Consider the following 21,184-nt stretch of genomic DNA (forward strand, 5'->3'; position numbering starts at 1 on the left):
CTCCCCTCCCCCCCACCCCCTCGCTCCTCGCCCTCCCCCCCCCACCCTCCCTCGCTCTCGCTCTCCCCTCCCCCCACCCTCCCTCGCTCTCCCCCTCCCCCCCACCCTCCCTCGCTCTCCCCCTCCCCCCCCACCCTCCCTCGCTCTCCCCCCTCCCACCCCCTCTCTCTCCCCTGCCCGAGCCCTCATCCCCCACTCCAATCCCTCTTTCCGCCCCGGGGCCCGGGCCTCGGCACCTGGATGAACGCGTTCCCTTGGACGCTTTTGGCGGCCTCGGCTGTCACGCTGATGCCGTTGGCCGAGGCGAACACCCACAAAGACATGGCCCAGCCGAGTCCAGCGCCCCGGTCAGCTCGAGGTCCGCAGCCGCTGTTCGGCCCGCAGGCCACAAAGCACCCGAGCCCCAGCGCCGGCGATGGCACCACGGAGCTCCGTGCCACCCCACGCACTGACATGGCCCCGCCCTCCCCGAGCTGGCTTGAAGAGCGCCGATTGCGGCTGTGCGAGACGGCCGGCCGGGTTGCCGGGGTAACCCTTCCCGCTCTCCAAGCCCGCCCCGCGCCGAGCGGGGAACAGAGAGAGACGCCGCGTCTCAGCTGCTCTCGCTCTCCCCCTCCCCCCACCCCCCTCGCTCTCGCTCTCCCCTCCCCCCCACCCCCTCGCTCTCGCTCTCCCCTCCCCCCCCACCCCTCGCTCTCGCTCTCCCCCTCCCCCCCACCCCCTCGCCCTCGCTCTCCCCTCCCCCCCACCCCCCCCCGCCCTCGCTCTCCCTCCCCCCACCCCCGCCCTCGCCCTCGTCCCCTCCCCCCCACCCCTCGCTCTCGCTCTCCCCCTCCCCCACCCCCTCGCTCTCGCTCTCCCCCTCCCCCCACCCCCTCGCTCTCGCTCTCCCCCTCCCCCCACCCCCTCGCTCTCGCTCTCCCCTCCCCCCACCCCCTCGCTCTCGCTCTCCCCTCCCCCCACCCCCTCGCTCTCGCTCTCCCCTCCCCCCACCCCCTCGCTCTCGCTCTCCCCTCCCCCCACCCCCTCGCTCTCGCTCTGCCCTCCCCCCACCCCCTCGCTCTCGCTCTCCCCTCCCCCCACCCCCTCGCTCTCGCTCTCCCCTCCCCCCACCCCCTCGCTCTCGCTCTCCCCCCTCCCCCCACCCCCTCGCTCTCGCTCTCCCCTCCCCCCACCCCCTCGCTCTCGCTCTCCCCTCTCCCACCCCCTCGCTCTCGCTCTCCCCTCCCCCCACCCCCTCGCTCTCGCTCTCCCCTCCCCCCCACCCTCTCGCTCTCCCCTCCCCCCACCCTCTCGCTCTCACCCCTTCCCCCACCCCCTCGCTCTCCCCTCCCCCCACCCTCTCGCTCTCCCCTCCCCCACCCCCTCGCTCTCGCTCTCCCCTCCCCCCACCCCTCGCTCTCGCTCTCCCCTCCCCCCACCCCTCGCTCTCGCTCTCCCCTCCCCCCACCCCCTCGCTCTCGCTCTCCCCTCCCCCCACCCCCTCGCTCTCGCTCTCCCCCTCCCCCCACCCCCTCGCTCTCGCTCTCCCCTCCCCCCACCCCCTCGCTCTCGCTCTCCCCTCCCCCCACCCCCTCGCTCTCGCTCTCCCCTCCCCCCACCCCCCTCGCTCTCGCTCTCCCCTCCCCCCCACCCCCTCGCTCTCGCTCTCCCCTCCCCCACCCCCTCGCTCTCGCTCTCCCCCTCCCCCCCACCCCCTCGCTCTCGCTCTCCCCTCCCCCACCCCCTCGCTCTCGCTCTCCCCTCCCCCCACCCCCTCGCTCTCGCTCTCCCCCTCCCCCCACCCCCTCGCTCTCGCTCTCCCCTCCCCCCACCCCCTCGCTCTCGCTCTCCCCTCCCCCCACCCCCTCGCTCTCGCTCTCCCCTCCCCCCACCCCCTCGCTCTCGCTCTCCCCTCCCCCCCACCCCCTCGCTCTCGCTCTCCCCTCCCCCCACCCCCTCGCTCTCGCTCTCCCCTCCCCCCCCACCCCCTCGCTCTCGCTCTCCCCTCCCCCCCACCCCCTCGCTCCTCGCCCTCCCCTCCCCCCACCCTCCCTCGCTCTCGCTCTCCCCTCCCCCCCACCCTCCCTCGCTCTCCCCCTCCCCCCCACCCTCCCTCGCTCTCCCCCCTCCCCCCCCCCCCCACCCCCTCTCTCTCCCCTGCCCGAGCCCTCATCCCCCACTCCAATCCCTCTTTCCGCCCCGGGGCCCGGGCCTCGGCACCTGGATGAACGCGTTCCCTTGGACGCTTTTGGCGGCCTCGGCTGTCACGCTGATGCCGTTGGCCGAGGCGAACACCCACAAAGACATGGCCCAGCCGAGTCCAGCGCCCCGGTCAGCTCGAGGTCCGCAGCCGCTGTTCGGCCGCAGGCCACAAAGCACCCGAGCCCAGCGCCGGCGATGGCACCACGGAGCTCCGTGCCACCCCACGCACTGACATGGCCCCGCCCTCCCGAGCTGGCTTGAAGAGCGCCGATTGCGGCTGTGCGAGACGGCCGGCCGGGTTGCCGGGGTAACCCTTCCCGCTCTCCAAGCCCGCCCGCGCCGAGCGGGGAACAGAGAGAGACGCCGCGTCTCAGCTGCTCCTGCTGCGCGCGCATCCTTTACTAAGGTAGCGGCGCTCGGCTGAGGGCCGCCCCTCCAGCCTTCACAAAGATGGCGGCGATCGGGGGCCGCTTGTTGACTGGGGCCGGGAGGTGCCTAGCTCGGGTGTGGGTGCGGAGGAGAGGCCGAGGCTTCGAGGCCTACCTGGAAAAATGGGGAAAGGTAGGAAAATTAATGAGATTAGATAAAAGATTTAGAAAGTAATTAACTTTGTTTTAAAACAATGTGTTTTAAAAGCAACGTTTTTTTGAAAGACGCAGAAAGCGGGAAAAAGAAAGGAAAAGTTTGGAATCAAGATGGCGGCGACTCACCTCGGTTCAGAACGATAAGGCCCGCCCACACACACACCGATTGGTCGACCGTCAGGTCACCAAAGCGTAGGATTGGTCAATCGTCCCGTCACTCGACCGTAGGAGGGCCCGGCCGCACGCGCCAGCAACCCGGCGTACGATTGGTCGACCTCGAGGTTACTCTATTGCTGATGAGCAGATAATGAGATGCTAATGAGCGGAATGTTGAACGTTTTTCGGATACCGCGGGCGCGATTTTTGTCCGGCCGAAACGTGAATACGCTTATGACCGTTTTGGAACGGTAAGCTTTCTTTCGACGTAACGCACGCGTAGGTACGCCCTATAACTTTCGAGCGCATTGCCGGACAGACGCACACGTGAGGACAGACTGATAGACAGACAGACAGACAGACAGATCGATCCGTTTATATATATATAGATTTGTAAAGAAGTAAACTTAATTGTAGCCTATTTGTGTAATTGGCCTTTGGGCAAGACTTTGCAAAAATGTTTGGACAGGTTGGGTGATATGGCAGATGCAGTATATTGTGGATAAATGTGAGGTTATCCACTTTGGTGGCAAAAACAGGAAGGCAGATTATTATCTGAACAGCAATAGATTGGGAGAAGGGGAAGTGCAACGAGACCTGGGTGTCCTTGTGCACCAGCCGCTGAAGGTAAGCATGCCGGTGCAGCAGGCGGTTAAGAAGGCAAATGGTATGTTGGCCTTCATAGCGAGAGGATTCGAGTACAGGAGCAAGGATGTCTTGCTGCAGTTGTACAGGGCCTTGGTGAGACCACACCTTGAGTATTGTGTGCAGTTTTGGTCACCTTATCTGAGGAAGGATGTTCTTGCCATGGAGGGAGTGCAGCGAAGATTCACCAGACTGATACCTGGGATGGCAGGAATGATGTATGAGGAGAGATTGGGTCGATTGGGCTTATATTCGCTGGAGTTTAGAAGAATGAGAGGGGATCTCATTGAAACTTATAAAATTCTAACAGGACTAGATGCAGGAAGGATGTCCCCGATGGCGAGGGAGTCCCTGCCTTCTCCCCATATCCCTTGATCCCTTTAGCCGTAAGAAATATATCCAACTCTTTTTTGAATATATTTAATGAACTGGCCTCCACCGCCTTCTGTGGCAGAGAATTCCACAGGTTCACCACTCTCAGGGTGAAGAAATTCCTCCTCCATTTCAGTCCTAAATGCCTTACCCCTTATCCTTAGACTATGACCCCTGGTTCTGGACTCCCCGGCCATCATAAACATCCTTCCTGCATCTAGTCTGTCCAGGCCTGACAGAATTTTATAGGTTTCGATGAGATCCCCTCTCAATCTTCTAAACTCCAGTGAGTATAAGCCCAATCGACACAATCTCTCCTCATACGTCATTCCTGCCATCCCAGGTATCAGCTTGGTGAATCTTCGCTGCACTCCTTACATGGCAAGAACGTCCTTCCTCAGGTAAGGCGACCAAAACTGCACACAATACTCGAGGTGCGGTCTCACCAAGGCCCTGTACAACTGTAGCAAGACATCCTTGTTCCTGTACTCGAACCCTCTTGCTACGAAGGCCAACATACCATTTGCCTTCTTAACCGCCTGCTGCACCTGCATGCTGACCTGCAGCGACTGGTGCACAAGAACACCCAGGTCTCTTTGCACTTCCCCTTCTCCCAATCTACTGCCATTCAAATAATAATCTGCCTTCCTGTTTTTGCCACCAAAGTGGATAACCTCACCTTTATCCACATTATAGTGCATTTGCCATGTTTCTGCCCAATCACCCAACCTGTCCAAATCGTACTGGAGTTTCACGACATCCTCCTCACAGCTTACCCTCCCACCCAGCTTTGTGTCGTCTGCAAATTTGGAGATATTACATCCAATTCCCTCGTCCAGATCATTAATATATATTGTGAACAGCTGGGGTCCTAGGACCGATCCTTGCGGTACCCCACTAGTCACTGCCTGCCACTTGGAAAACGACCCGTTTATTCCAACTCTTTGCTTTCTGTCCGCCAACCAGTTCTCTATCCAAGTCAATACCTTGCCCCCAATCCCATGTGCCTTAATTTTGCACGCTAATCTCTTATGTGGGACCTTATCGAAAGCCTTCTGAAAGTCCAAATACACCACATCCACTGGTTCTCCCTTATCCATTTAGGACAGAGATGAGGAATTTCTTCACCCAGAGAGTGGTGAACCTGTGGAATTCTCTACCACAAAAGGCAGTTGAGGCCAATTCATTAAATATATTCAAGAAGGAGTTGGATATATTTCTTAAGGCTAAAGGGATATGGGGAGAAAGCAGGGACAGGGTACTGAATTTGGTTGATCAGCCATGATCTCATTAAATGGCGGAGCAGGCTCGAGGGGCCAAATGGCCTACTCCTATCTTCTATGTTTCTATGTTTATGAATGGTGCTTAAATTGACCAATTATTAAATGCAACAGAAATGAAAGATTACAGTAGTCTGAATTTGAATGTTGACCTTTCTAGTAACTTTGCATGCTTATTGGATGTGTAATGTTCATCCTGGTCTATAGGTGTCTTGATCAATAACACAGTGGAGTTTCTGTTTTAATTAAAGTCCTGTATAATAGTTACATGTCATGAAAAGCAAAAGCTAAGCAGAGCAGCATAATGGCAGTTCTGATTCTTGCTAATTTTGAACTAGTCACATTTTAATAGTTGAAATACTTCGAAGCAGCTTTTTGAATTTAGATTGCATATTAAATTACCCTAATGTCGGACACAAAGTATTGTAAAATCTGATTTAGGCTGTTTAAGGAACATCGAAATTACACTTGGAGAAAAATTCTCCAGTAAAGAGAAGACTGAGTAGGGACCTGACACAGGTCTTCAAGATTATGAAGGAGCTTGATGAGCTCGACATAGAGAAGATGTTTCCACTTGTGGACAGTCCAAAACTAGTGGTTATAAATATAAGATAGTCACTAATAAGGAATTCAGGAGAAACTTCTTTACCCAGAGAGTGGTTAGAATGTGAAACTTGCTACCACAAGGAACAGTTGAGGCAAATAGGATAGTTGCATTTAAGGTGAAGCTAGATAAGTACATGAGGGAGAAAGGAATAGAAGGATATCCTGATCGGGTTAGATGAAGTAGGGTGGGAGGAGGCTCGTATGGAACATAAACACCGGCACAGACTAATTGGGCCGAATGGCCTGTTTCTGTGCTGTAAATTCTGTGTACTGCACTTAGACACCATTTCACAAATTTATTATATTTGCTACTTATATATGGTTATTGAATTTGTTCTGTAATATTGGAAGTTTTTTCCCCCCTGTGACCAAAGAATCCCTGTCAATTGGTTTCAGGTGTTGCTTTGTGCCCAGTGCTATGATATTCAAGGGGCAACTTTCCTTCCTAATTTCAATCCAAACTCCTTCAGCTAATTTAAAATCTGAGATAGCATAGTAAGACAGATACAGAGAGGGGAACTTGAAAATCAACAGTAGGAACCAGGATAGAAGTTTGAGAACCGAGCTGATGTTTAAATATCACAACACGAAGGAGCAGGACAACAACTGATAGAAATGTGCTGGTTGAAATAAGCAAAACAACCCTGGCAAGGCTGCAATTGTACATTCGAAGTTGCTCTGGAATGGTGGTGGTGGGCCCTCTCCTTGAAAAGAGTACTTTGGTTCAGAAGAGTACTTGCCTCCTTCCAAAGTCCTTGCGAAGGCGTCTGAGCCGGTGTCCTCAAGAGCCTGATGGTCAGTTGTTTTCTCCAAGTGATGCTTCAGCAAAATTATGAGGACAGGGTAGATTAGCAACAATGGAGTTGATAGGCAAGCAGAATTGCATCGAAAAAAACCAGCACAACCAAATGGAATCTCAAGGCCATAGACTCCAATGTCTTTATTCAATACGCTCAGCACTGGAGAGCAAGAGAATGTTTGATCGAGCCAAATATTCGTTGGGCTAATAGTTCTTGGTTCCCCATCCTGCTAGATCTGAAGCATTTGTGAGCTTGGATTGGGAGTTCATTTTTAGTTAAGGCTGAGATAGATAGATTTTTGGACTCTAGGAGAATCAAGGGATATGGAGATCGGGAAAGTGGAGTTGAGGTCTATGATCAGCCATGATCTTATTGAATGGCGGAGCAGGCTTGAGGGGCCGTATAGCCTACTCCTGCTCCTATTTCTTATGTTCTTAATTACAATACAGACTACAAGGTGTTAATATCACTCAGTGGAACCACTTTAATTAATAAAAATGAACCTGCCCTGCCCTGGTCAATTTCAAAGCTCCTGAGCTGCCGCCGCCACATTTGTTAGCATCTTTCAAAACTGTCCGGGTCAATTTCAAAGTACCTGAACTGTAAACAGAGCTGCAGGGTGAATGGCAGTGGATTGGGGCGGTCGGAAGGTGACCGAACAGCTGCTTGAACTGCCCGAAATAGCTGGCCCGCTGAATATGTGTTGAGCAGCGCCTTTGTATTTGACGCCAATGGTACTGGTAAATGGTTAGTTCCATTTTCCTAATACAGGCAACTGTCCGGGATAAACGGGGACAGTGTAAGTGGTGGGGATTGTACTCCATTAGAGTAATTGGCACCTTTAGTGCAATTAGCCAGTGCACTGCAGAAAAAAACGGACTTTTTTTAATTGGCTGCTCCGCTCATTTGTAACTGCAAATGCTACTCTGGGTAGACTTGTGTATGTAATGGCCCAGAAATTCGGCTCTCCCCGGGTGAGTACGCACGGGGTACTCACCCGTAGGCCGAATGGAAGTGCCGGTTTCCTGCATGCACTGCGCATGCGCGGGAAACCGGCACTTCCGATCCTCTGAACGAAGGGGTTCAGAGGTCGAGCGCGCGCGCAGGGGAAGGCTGCGCGTGCGCTTTGAACTTAGGTTTTTTTTGCAGGTTTTCACGCGAGGTTAAGCCTGTAGGATTTATACATTTAAAAAGCAGGCGTAAGGCCTGCTTTTTACGAGGTAAGTGGTCAATTAATTAAAATTAAAACATTTTTCCCACAGGTTTATTATTTTTAAATAATTTAAAGCAAGGTAAGTTTATTTTTAGCCCTGTATTTTTATAAAATTATTTTTTTCAAAAATTTAAATTATTGTTTAAAATAGTTATTTAATGTAATTTGTAGTTTATTGAAAAAGTATCATGTTTTTTTTAAATTTATTTGAAGGTTTAATGCTATTTTGAGGCCCGTAGTATTCATAAGTTTAGACAGGTCTTCCTGTCAATCTTACGAATGGGCTTTTCCCTCCTCCGATTGGCTGCCCATGGCTCACGTGATCCCAGGGGACGCATCGCACTAACTGCGCCCCAGGGACACGCAAGCACAGCGCGCCGGCAGCTGGGCCAGGCCCCGGAGCGGAATTCCACGGGGTCCTACAGCTCAACTGCCGTCGCGCAAGGTAAGTGCAGGTTGGGGGCTTGCACCTGCAGGAAGCCTCCGACCCGAATTTCTGGGCCATTGTATAAATGATATTGGGCATTAACTGGATGCATAAAAAACAGCATGAATGAATTTGCTTTAACCGTTAGTATACACCATGTTTTGACTTGTACTTGATTATAGCCATGCAAACCTTGATGAGATTTAACTAACATTATGTGAATTTTTTCCTCAGATAAGATGTGAAGGAATTCGCCTCTACCTACTTTGGCTTCAAGCACTGCAAGAGAATTCTTCTGATGAGCAACTGACCTTATTTGCTTGCCTTGTCCCTGGTTTTCCAGCTGTTTCATCACGAATTGGACCATGTACTTTAGATACACTCATAAATCCCTCCTACAATGTATCTGATGGTTAGTAATGTATCTGATGGTTAGTAATCGAGCCTAATACAAGTGGAGCAATGGCATTAGCATTTATACTGGCATTTACCTTTGTAAATATACCATTGCACAAATGTAGCGACTATCTCCACAATTTACTTTCCCCTTGTTACTTTTGCTATCTAGTGCTGAGCTCATTGAATAAAGACATAGGAGTCTATGGCCTGGAGATTACATTTGGTTTTGTTGGTTTTTTTCAGTGCAATTCTGCTTGCATATCAACCTCTGTTGCTAATCTACTCTGCTACCCTGCCCTCCAGTGTATTGGATTTAAAATCCTTGTCCCCATCTTTAATTTGTCCATGGCCTCACCAACGCTACCTCTGTAACCTCCTCCAAAATCATGACCCTTTCCACACCCTTTGGTCTTCCGACTCTGACCTTCTGTGCATTCCCCACCACTGGTAGTGTGGTGTTCAGCTGCCTCAGCCCTATGTCTTGGAACCCCTCCCTAAACCCTTCCACTTCTCTACTCTCTGGTTTTGAAAGCCTCCTTAAATTCATATTTTTGACTGACCCTTCTGTCACCTCTCCCAACTCTCATACTTTGGCTTGGTTTTTTTTAGTTCACTTTTGTGAAGTGCATTGACAATTTTTCTACATAGCTCCTTTAATGTACAAAATATATCATCTTCTAAAACATCCTGTAAAGAAGCTACAAATTCTTTAAAAAATGGATTTAATTTGGTAGAACATTGCTTATTCTGCTTTTAACCTAGTTCAAATAAGGCAGACCCCAAAATTTGTTCATTTTTCCATTACCATGATGGTGAAATAATTGGAGTGCCCACAATGGGAATCTATAGAACATCTGGCTCATTACATAGTTAGAAATACCTAGTAGCTTTTGTAAAAACTTTCTTGTTCCGAATAACCAAACTATTTTACTGTTTAGACCAGTGTGTGCTGTTTTTGTAGTAAGTTTTTCTTTTCTCTGTTGAGTACCATGGCCTGGATGACTCAGTTGTGAAGTAACATGAGTTATGCACAATTTTTGTCGAACTACTTTGTGCATCCAAAAATTACTGAATCTTTGGACAGCAGCAGCTTCCAATTTATCTGTGCTGTGCAGAAAATTGTGCACTGAATAACAGATGTTAGCAGCCACATTGTTAACAATAAACAAGCTTAACCCAGGAGACCTAAACTAAAACATATAAAATGGTCCTTCAATTGCAAACATGACAGCTACTGGACTCATTCATGGTCAGTGTGAGATTGTGATATCACTATGCAGAGTTTCACCTAAATCTGTAGCAAATCCACCTTTTATTTTACCAGATTAATTTCAGTTATATCTGCTTATATCACTGGTTACAAGGAGTACAGTATCTATTAAGACCTGACTTAATGCATGCTCAGCTGGTGGTTCAGTTGAATTGGCTTGCTAGATAAATGTTGTATCGGCAGTTCTTGACATACAGGAAACTTCGATATACGGGACCGGCGTGATGCCGATCTTTGAAAACTTCTGGACAGACCAGCACTAATGTTGAAGGATACGGAAGTTTTCATCTCCGTATCTGACAACAAACACTGTTGCTTAGCAACAGCTTGTAAACAGTCGGCCCGTACCGTGGAAGTGTCTCTGTAGCTTAGCAACAGCTTCAGAGAGGCTTTCCAGAGACTGACTGTTTAAAAAAAATTGCTAGGAGAAGAAAAAAAAAGAAAAAAAACCTAACAAAACGGCTGCTGATTTCTGCCATTAGATCGAGGTTTCCAGCCATACAACCTCCGGATAAACCAAAGTTTCCTGTATATTTAATGTGTTTTATAATAAGCATGGAGGACACTTTACTGCTCCTGTTAGGACAGGTAAGCTGCATTTCTCCAGACCTCAATGACTGCCAGTATCCTAAATGTAAGTTAGGTATTAATTTCATCAATGGTGCTGGGAAGGGACAGCCAGCTCCAGATGCTGTTTTTGTCAGCAGTTAATATAAAATATTTTGTACCTCAATAAATAACAAATATTGGCTGTTGGCTACCAAATGGAAAGAAGTTGTTTAAATTCCACACAATAGATGCTTGACTATGCCGCATTAAAAAAATTGAGGGGGTAGGAAAAGGAGAGCGAAGTGAGAAATAATTTTGGACTTCGTACAATATATAAATGCCACATTCTTTCATATCCAATTGATTTGTGAAAACAGAAGGTCTATTACATATAACATCAGAACAAAAGTTCTATAAATGCTAATATTGTATATAATTTGTATAGTATTTAAAACATTTTTCAGCGAATAAATGTAAAGAATTTATGTAGGTTATAAAAATAAAGTGGGAAGTTTTTTTAGTTTTTCACTGTTACAATTATTCCCATAAATTAAATCAGCACAAAATTAGATACTGATTAATGCTTTGCATATTTTTGGCTTAGTAAAAGTTGCTGCAGAAGATATTACTCCTCTGTTACCATCAGTATTGGGGGAAAAGGTATCCGATGACCAGACTTCGTACTTCCTTCAAATTCTTCTGAAGTACATGGTAACCCAGGTAAATCAAGAATCTTATTAATAATGTTTGAAAAGGTCTAGTTCTGAGCGGGTCAATGCATGATTTACCCTACAGTCAAGAAATAAGTTTATAACCTATGAGTAGTTGAATACAAAAGGGATAAATGTACAGGAAACTTTCTGGTATCCGGCACGGACGGGACCGACATGGTGCCGGTTCATCAACAATTCCGGATAACCGAACGCTATAGTAAAAGATACGGAGCTCAGAGCTCCGTATAAAGCAACAAACCTTGTTGCACAGCTTCAAAACAATCGGCACAAGTTGCAAGCATCTCTGTAGCTTAGCAACAGCTTCAGCTACACCCTTGCACAGCAACAAATGGAGTAATAAAAGTAAAAAAAAGTTACCTGAACCGACTCCTGAATTTTGCCGGTGGATAGAGCGTTCCGGTTATTTAGGGGCCGGTTAATCGAAAGTTTCCTGTATTTCATCATCGTGCTTATATTATAATTGGATTTACAGCCCTGGCTCAGTTGGTAGCACTCTTGTATCTGAGTCAGAAGGTTGTGGGTTCAAGTCCCACACCAGAAACTTGAGCGCAAAAATCTAAGCTGATACTCCACTGCAGTAGTGACGAAAGGTCACCGACCTGAAAAGTTAACTCTGTTTCTCTCTCCACAGATGCTGTCTGACCTGTTGAATATTTCCAGAATTTTCTGTTATTATTTCAGATTTCCAGCATCCGCAGTACTTTGCTTTTTTAAGAGATACTGGATAGCAATCAAAAGTTGGAGCTCTGGCAATATTTTTGTTTCCTACCCTGAGGGTGTAACATCTTGGATAGCACCTTTTCAAGTCCTCCGGATATTCCAAAGTGCTTCACATCCAATTAGTTACTTTTTTATGTATAGTCACTGTTATTAGGTAGGCAAACACAGCAGCCAATTTGCACACAGCAAGCTCCCACAAACAGCAAATGCGACAAATGACCAGTTAACCTGTTTTTCGTGGTGGGTGGAGAACGGAATGTTGGCCAACACAAAAAAGAGAATGCCCTGTCCTGCTTTGAATAATGCCATGGGATCTTTCACCTCTACCTGACTTTGACTAATGTCATAAACTACAACAGTTCATCTCTCTCAGCTGGTACAATGAAAAACACAGTCATAATAACCACTTAGAGAAAAATAAAGAGAACTTACTAGGAAGCACTTTTTAAAACTCGGTTGTAATGTATAATGTTGGAATACCACAACTTTAATCCACATTCAAAAAGCAATTTTTAGTATAAGCGTTGTAAGTGTATGTGCCTCTTTTTTGGTTCCTCCCTTGTTCTGCTGTTAGTAAATCAGTTAATGGAAAATAAATTGATAATGTATCACTCTCTTGGCCAATATAATGCTTTTTCACTGCGTGATGCAAATTAGGAAGCTCCCCTGATCTCGGAAAGTAGAAATTCCTAACCTCGGTGGCAGTGAATGTGTTCCATATGGTACTTCTGAAGGTTAAATATTCTGGAGGAAAGGATTCTTATGGAATCATCACTCACTTGCAACTCTAGCAGCTGACAATTATGGATTTTTCCCCCCTTGTTTAAAGAACTGCTGTAATTTACAATCAAGAGTGAGATGTATGGTGATGTTATGTAAATTGATAAACAAAAGTGGCATTTCATTGAAGTACATGTCAGATGAAAAATGGTGCATTTGGAAAAATACAAAGGAAATTATGTGGTCCATGGGGTAACGATGGTGGCCCCAAGATCCAAGACTGATCTGGTGTATTCCTGCCCTAATTGCAACAGGAGAAAACCGTAAAGGCTAGAAACTAGGCTGGGACTTGGATATGCTGTGTCCTGACCTTGCAGCAAACATTTCGAGCAGGACATGTGGGGTAGAGTGTCCGCCAACCCCATTACAAGGCATTCATCGTAAGGAGAGGCAGGTCCGGGGAGTTCTCATGCCCCAGGGTCTCTGACGAGTCTGGTGTATAGTCAGTGGAGGTACAGCTGGTTAGACCAGGCATACTTCGCTGATCAGTGGTAGACATGGGGGCTACCCAAGGGTCCACGGAAGCTCAAGTCCTGACTCCCAAAGATGTGATAGCAATTTTTTGTTTACATTGTTAAAACGGCATGTAATGGACTTTCTGGCTTCATTTATATGGTAGGTGCCTTAGATGATGATCCTAGTAGCTCGGGTGCATGTTATTTGCAGGTATATTAGGGAATTTTCCTTTGATGTCACCGGGGTCAGTGGCGGTGATTCCTGGTAGGGACCCTCCCACCATAAATGCTGGGATTGCTCACCTGTAGATTTTTGAAGCGTATAGCTCCACAGAGTTCTGAATTTTTATTGAATGTTTATTTTAGATTGTGGGATGCAATATTGCTGAGAACACTGAAAATTGTAAAGGAAGGAAAAGTGTTAACAGAGATACCAGTATATTTGAAGATTTTTAAAAATGTACTCCATATATGGTTGGGCTGTTGCAACGCAGATTGGTGTACTACTAAACTTGAGTGGAGACTCGAGAATTACCATATACACATTTACAATCTTAGAAGAAGCACTGAATAGAAACTAAGTTTCTTTTCAAGAAGAATGTGAGGGAACAGTCCCAGAGTTAGCAAGCCTAGGCTACTTTTGTGACTGCTACTCTTAACTGGTTAGCAACATGTTGTGCTAAGGATATAAAAAGGGAGAAGATTATAACTGAAACAATGAAAAAAAAAATCTTATTGTGTGTATTTCACAAAACATTTTCTTGATTGCTAATATAATTTTTGGAATTATCTACTATCATTCCTTAACCAATGTTTATTCTATTTCTAATTTGAAGGCCGCAAGCTTAGAATGGAAGAATAAAGAAAAACAAGAAAGTGGTTTTAAGTTTCTTTTTGCCTTGTTTAAGAAGTTCTACCTTTCCCATTTATTTCCATCCTTTACAAAATTTACCAACCTTTACAATCCTGTACTTGGTGAGTAAAACAATACATTACAAACTGTTAATAAATGCTGGAACTGGTAATACTTTAAATTATTTGATATCTTATGCCTGCACATTTATTCAAACTTCCTCAGTCAAAATAGGCACAAAGAAGTGCAGGACTTAAATTTAAAACTATCCAAGCAGAACAGTAAATGTCACTAATTTTTATTGGTTAACAGTTGGCCAAATATTGTTACTGGACTTTGTCCCTATCTTCTGTGCCTATTGGTGCTGAAGTTTGTTCTCAGTATTGCAAATGCTATATTAGTTTCTGTTAGATTGTTTTGTTGAGAATAAACGTCATTATGTAGTCTATTGCAATTGGAGACCATCTGGATGGCTGGAGAGAACTACATATTGAGAAATGCAATTTGGACCTTTAGAATATGTTACTTTAAAAGTTTAGTTAAAGGGCAGGGCTAGACATCCAGGTTTGGGAAGGATGCCAGTTGCTGTTCAGCTCAGCAGACCTGTTGGATTTCCTCAGAATGATCCAAAATGCTTCACAGCTAATAAATTATTTTTTGAAATTAGTCTCTGTTGTTATGTAGGTAAATCCAGCAGATGCTTTGCACATAGCAAGGGCCCACAAGGAGCAAATGAAAGAAAGGGGAAAGAACATGAATTTAGATAGCGCCTTTGACAACCTCAGGATGTCCCAAATCACTTCACAGCCAATTAAGTACTTCTGAAGTGTAGTAATGTAGGGAAATGCGGCAGTCAATTTGCACACAGCAAGGTCCAACAAACAGCAATGAGATTAAAGATCAGATAATCTGCTTTAGTATTTTTGGATGAGGGATAGATATTGGCCAGGACACTGGGGGAACTCCCCAGCTCTTCGAATTGTAACGTGGGATCTTTTATGCCCAACTGAAACAGACAGATTGGGCATTATATTTAGTGTCTAATCTAAAAGATGGTGTTTCCCAACAATGCAGAACTCCCTCAGTACTGCACTGAAGTGTCAGCTTAGTTTATGTGCTCAAGGCCTGAACTGAGGCTTCAACCTTCTGACTCACAGGTAAGAGTGCTATCAACTGAGCTAAGCTGTCACTTAATGAAAAATAACATACTAATATTTTAAAGCAACTACCCCCAAGACCAAGGTGCATTAATGCAATGATGAACCAAACCCTGGAGTTGTAAGACGGAAGTAGATTCTGAGTGTCTCTGTGGTGCAGGGAAGTAATGCAGATTGTATCCGTGATTCATGCTTGTTATAATTTAAGAAGATATTAGCTGATTTTTGTGTTAGCTGCCCCATACCAATCATTGCTTCATTTTAAGATGATGTCTGGCTTTAATGCTTTAATGGTGTTGTGACCAAAAGTATATGTGATAATCCAGCCCCATGTATAAATGGAAAACTTGAAAATGGCCTGTCTACTCTATAGTTACAGCTTGATCCTCTGTCTACTGCGTGTGCGTGATGTAATGAATGAAGGCAGGCTGGCTAAAAATTTGGGTATAGAGGGGGAGGAAGGGTGGATAGAAACATTGTAGGGGGCACTCTGACTTGGCTGGAGCATTAGGTAGATTGGAATTGCTGATATTAAGAGAAACTTTATTTTGATGTTGCATTGATTTTTCTTCTGACAGATTATCAAGGGAGAGGTTTAAGCAATGTCAATAGTAGCAGATATCCAAGCTATGACAGGATTGGCTGTTTGGGGTACAGATAAGGGAAGGAAAGTTTAAATTTATTATAGATATTGAACTTGAGAGGAGTGATTTAAAAAAAATCAAGATAAAGTCAGATTTAAAAAAAACCTTGTGTATAGTGAGACAACAAAATTATAATTATAACCAATTATCCGTGACCTTCGGAAACCTAACTTTCTGTTATCATTCATGCAATTTCACTTTTTTTCAAGTTAACTTCAACCAATGTGCTGTGCAGGAATGCGGTGGCAAGCTCAGACAAGTTCCTGATCGCAGCTACGACTGTTTGGACAGTTGAGAAGTGGGGATGAGCTGCTTTCTTTCAGAGAGATGCAGGGTGGGGGAGAATTGGAAAGTGCTGCATTTTGACTGACTGCAGAGTGGCATTAGCAAAGTTTGAGAACAGATTACTGCATACTGTCTTTTTCCTGTGGATCGTATGTAGCATAGGGTGACATGCGTATGAGGCAGAAATAAAATAAAAGCAAGGTTTTTTTTTTTTTTTAAGTGTGCACCTTTCAGTTATGTTATTAAGAAAATCTAAGTCCCAGAATTCCATAAAGATCACCTTACTGTGTCAATAATTTACCTAATAGAAGTTTCATTTTTGTAGAAAACTTGCATAGTAGGGTTAATGCATGTAAATATAACTTGGGAAAGGAAAGTTTATGAAATGTGAGAATGCACATGTTCAGTTTTATCATTTTTTTAACTTAATATTTCAATAGCGGTTTCTAATTTCAAAATATTCATGGAGCTTACTCCACCCCCACGCTACCAACAACATCAAGTAAATTTAAAAAAAACTCCCAAAGGGATTTATTTTCATAAATAGCAACATGGTGGATTTATAGTGATGGAATATTGAAATGGTTTTATTCTGGTTTTATCACAACATAGTTATTTCCATTTCCAAGAATATTGTGGTGCTGATTTTAGTTGTTCAGGTTTGACGCAGGTTAAACTTTTGTTACAAGTAGAGTAAAATTAATTATTTATTTGTTAAACTGACAGGAGCTTAGTTCAAACATAACATGGTGCAGGTAGTGAACTGTCTCAACAGCTTGTAGAACAACATGTGGAATTGAAACTAAGAAGAAATGCATGGTTTTGTATTTTTTTTGTTTTCAGTCAAAAGTTGATAAAGATGGAAGGGTTCAGAAATATGGTACTCTTTTCTTTATTCTTACCAGAAATTCCTCAGACGAGGCCAAAGCCACTATATATTAATGTAACACGAAACAATGAAAGCACTTACAGCACAAGGGACCAGTACTTGGCAGCTCGGGTGGCATTTATTAAGTGGCTTGTGACCTTCTTTCTGGAAAAGAAATACACTGCCACAAGTCAAAACACTAAGAATGGTGGAGAAATGCTACCTAAAATTATCCAGGTATGTTTAAAAGTTAGTAAGAGTCAATATTTTGATAACCTAGAAATATAGTAATATACAAGACCTAAAACTCCATTCATCAATTTTATACATCTACTAGTTGATCTCCCATGGTGTTGCAAAGACCAAAGATGTGATTTTATCCCTACCTGCCCAGCGAAAACTCAGCGGGCGGGCAGTTAAAATTGTCCAGGAGACTTACCCTGCCAAAACCCTGCTCCATTCTTCTATTTTAATCTGATCTTCTGAGAAGGTGGCAAGGATGCCTGCCTGAATTTGGCAGGGTCCTTCTTTAAGTATGCAGATTTTAACTGGTGGCCTGAGCCGCCAGGTGAAGACATCGGAAAGAGGAGCTGGGGCCAGGAGAAGTCAAACAGGTAAGTTTATTTTTACTTTCCTTGTGGGGCCAGAAGGAACAGGATTGCTTCTCCATGCTCCACAAGGAAAGTTTAGGCCTCCCCTGACACGGACTCCCCCCTTCCCAAACTTGAAACCCTCCTGAAACCCCCTTTTTGCAACTTAGCTGAGTGCTGCTGATCATTTCTTTGGCTTTTTGCCACCCTAAATTATGCACCCACTCGCTGGCCAGCTGCCGCATCCCATTCGTTTTGTGCGGACCACTGACTGGGGGCATGTAGATGAGACCCAGCAGTTAAAATCTTCTAGGCCTCATGCTGCTGAAGTCAGGGGGCTTTGGCCTTTCTGCACCGAATTAAAATCGGGCCTCAAGTTTAATCGTCAGTTGAAGTGGGGTTAAACGATGAGGGGGAAATTGAACCAGGGTTTACAGATGTAATTTAAACCCCAGTTTAAAGTCATACATTCTACCCTTATTTTTATGAAATATTTGATATACCATTGTGTACATTGTTCTATTTGTACAACATCTTGTTAATTTATTAAAAATATTATGTCAGTATGCCCTTCCTGACGGCGTTTACTATTATAAATTCCTATATCTACATTTATAATGAAAACTGCTTATGCAAACTTGTCGCGCGTTGGTGCTGTAGTGCCTCCACTGGCAGCAAGGTGTCATAGTTATACAGCACAGAAAGAGGCCCTTCGGCCCATCATGTCCCCGCCGGCCATCAAGCCCTGTCTATTCTAATCCCATTTTCCAGCACTTGGTCCGTAGCCTTGTATGCTATGGCGTTTCAAGTGCTCATATCTAAATGCTTCTTGAATGTTGAGGGTTCCTGCCTCTACCACCCTTTCAGGCAGTGAGTTCCAGATTCCAACCACCCTCTGGGTAAAAAAGTGTTTCCTCAAATCCCCTCTAAACCTCCTGCCCCTTACCTTGAAACTATGCCCCGTGGTTATTGACCCCTCTACTAAGGGGAAAAGTTCCTTTCTATCTACCCTATCTATGCCCCTCATAATTTTGTACACCTCAATCAGGTCCCCCTTCAGCCTTCTCTACTCCAAGGAAAACAACCCCAGCCTGTCCAGTCTCTCTTCATAGCTGAAGCGCTCCAGCCCAGGTAACATCCTGGTGAATCTCCTCTGCACCCTCTCCAATGCACTCACATCCTTCCTATAGTGTGGTGACCAGAACTGCGCACAGTATTCCAGCTGTGGCCTAACTAGGGTTTTGTACAGCTCCATCATAACCTCCCTGCTCTTGCCTTCATTAGCCGAGGCATAGAATATAAGTATCCCATATGCCTTTTTAACCACCTTATCTACCTGTCCTGCTGCTTTCAGGGAGCTGTGTACATGCACACCAAGGTCTCCCTGATCCTCTGTCCTTCCTAGGATCCTACCAGTCATTGTGTATTCCCATGCCTTGTTTGTCCTCCCAAAATGCATCACCTCACACTTTTCAAGGTTAAATTCCATTTGCCACTGTTCTGCCCATCTGACCAACCCGTCTATATCGTCCTGTAGCCCAATTTTCGTATCATCTGCGAACTTACTGATCAGACCACCTACATTCATATCTAAATCATTAATGTACACTACAAACAGCAAAGGACCCAGCACCGATCCCTGTGCTACACCACTGGACACAGGCTTCCAGTCACAAAAACGACCTTCGACCATTACCTGCTACTAAGCCAATTTTGGATCCAATGTGCCAAATTGCCTGGGATCTCATGGGCTCTTACCTTCTTGACCAGTCTCCCATGTGGGACTTTGTCAAAAGCCTTACTGAAGTCCATGTAGACTACATCAACTGCACGACACTCATCCACACACTTAGTCACTCCCTCAAAAAATTCAATCAAATTGGTTAGACATGATCTCCCCCTGACAAAGCCATGCTGACCATCCTTGATTAATCCTTGCCTCTCCAAGTGGAGACTAATTCTGTCCCTCAGAATTTTTTCCAATTATTTTCCTACCACTGATGTTAGGCTCACTGGCCTGTAATTCCCTGGTTTATCCCTACTACCCTTCTTGAATAATGATACTACGTTAGCTGTTCTCCAGTCCTCTGGCACCTCCCCTGTGGCCAGAGAGGTTCTGAAAATTTGAGTCGGAGCCCCTGCAATCTCCTCCCTTGCCTCACATAGCAGCCTGGGATACATCTCGTCTGGGCCTGGGGATTTATCCACTTTTAAGCCCGCTAAAACCGCTAGTACCTCCTCCCTCTCAATACTAATTTGTACAAGTATATCACAATCCCCCTGCCTGATTTCTATGCCTACATCGTCCTTCTCCATAGTGAACACAGATGCAAAATATTCATTTAAAACCTCACCTACATCTTCCAGCTCTACACACAGATTGCCACTTTGGTCCCTAATGGGCCCTACTCTTTCCCTAGTTATCCTCTTGCCCTTAATATACTTATAAAACACCTTGGGATTTTCCTTTATTTTGCCTGCCAGTGTTTTTTCATGCCCCCTCTTCGCTCCCCTAATTTCTTTTTTTAAGTACCCCCCTGCACTTTCTATACTCCTCTAAGCATCCACTGTTTTTAGTCCTTTGTATCTGCCAAAAACCTCCCTTTTTTTTTTCCTGATCCATTCTTGTATATCCCTTGACATCCAGGGTTCCCTGGGCTTGTTGGCCCCACCCTTGACCTTTACAGGAACATGTTGGCATTGTTCTCTCTCTATTTCCTTTCTGAAAGACTCCCACTGCTCTGATGTGGATTTTCCTACAAGTAGCTAATTCCAGTCCACTTTGGCCAGACCCTGCCATATCATATTAAAATCAGCCTTCCCCCAATTTAGAACCTTTATTTCCAGTCCATCTTTGTCCTTTTTCACGACGACCTTAAATCTCACCGAATTATGGTCACTGTCACCAAAATGCTCTCATACTGACACTTCTACCACTTGCCCGGCTACAATCCCTAGAATTAGGTCCAGTTTCTATAGGCATAGGCAGTTTCTATTCGAAATGTGAACATAGGAATTTATAATGGAAAAGCTGTCGAGAAGGGAATGCTGATGGAATATTTTTAATATATTAAAAAGTTGTACAAATAGTACATTGTATTCAAGGTTGTTGAACATTCCAGTTAAGAAGGACAATGTACAACTCCTTTGTGACTTTGTTAAGCATGCTATTCCCTTTGGCAATGCAATGGCCATTGTATTGAACAACTTGATAGTAGTAATTAAAGGCACTTTCCCTTCGAATTGAAATGAACAACAAAGCAAATAAATGTTTTGGCATTTGAATTTTGCTGTAAAGTTTGAGCATCTAAAGGGGTTTATTTTGATGTAAATGTAATGTTTTTTTCCTAAATATATTTTTTAATACAATTTTAAAATGCTTTATTTTTGCACTGCACATTACTTTGGGAATCAATTCCCTAATCCAGCCAGATCAGCTAGAATATATGACTTGTTGGTAAGCATTTTACAATCATTTTACCATCTGCTGCATAGGAAACTGAAACTGGCTACCAAAATTTTAAGTTGGCAGAATGTCACTAATATCAATTATAACATCAGCTAGGTAAAGAAGTGTATCTTATTTATATAGGATAATAACTCCTCTTTACAA

At 45.3% G+C, this 21,184-nt stretch overlaps 1 protein-coding gene across 2 annotated transcripts in view; it reads left to right on the forward strand.

Moving 5' to 3' along the window:
• Nucleotides 1-21,184, forward strand: part of LOC147121489 (ral GTPase-activating protein subunit alpha-2-like) — a 290,657-nt gene that overhangs the window by 196,510 nt on the left and 72,963 nt on the right. For both annotated transcript variants that reach the window (XM_085981771.1, XM_085981770.1), the window contains exons 6-9: nt 8,502-8,679; nt 11,090-11,205; nt 14,011-14,149; nt 17,019-17,218. In XM_085981771.1, the coding sequence (XP_085837897.1) occupies nt 8,502-8,679; nt 11,090-11,205; nt 14,011-14,149; nt 17,019-17,218 (633 nt within the window). The remainder of the gene's footprint in view (nt 1-8,501; nt 8,680-11,089; nt 11,206-14,010; nt 14,150-17,018; nt 17,219-21,184) is intronic.

The sequence above is a fragment of the Somniosus microcephalus genome, chromosome 3 (assembly GCF_052327205.1).
Source record: "Somniosus microcephalus isolate GS21.2 chromosome 3, FLI_Smic_1.0, whole genome shotgun sequence".
In the NCBI taxonomy this organism is placed as follows: Eukaryota; Metazoa; Chordata; class Chondrichthyes; order Squaliformes; family Somniosidae; genus Somniosus; species Somniosus microcephalus.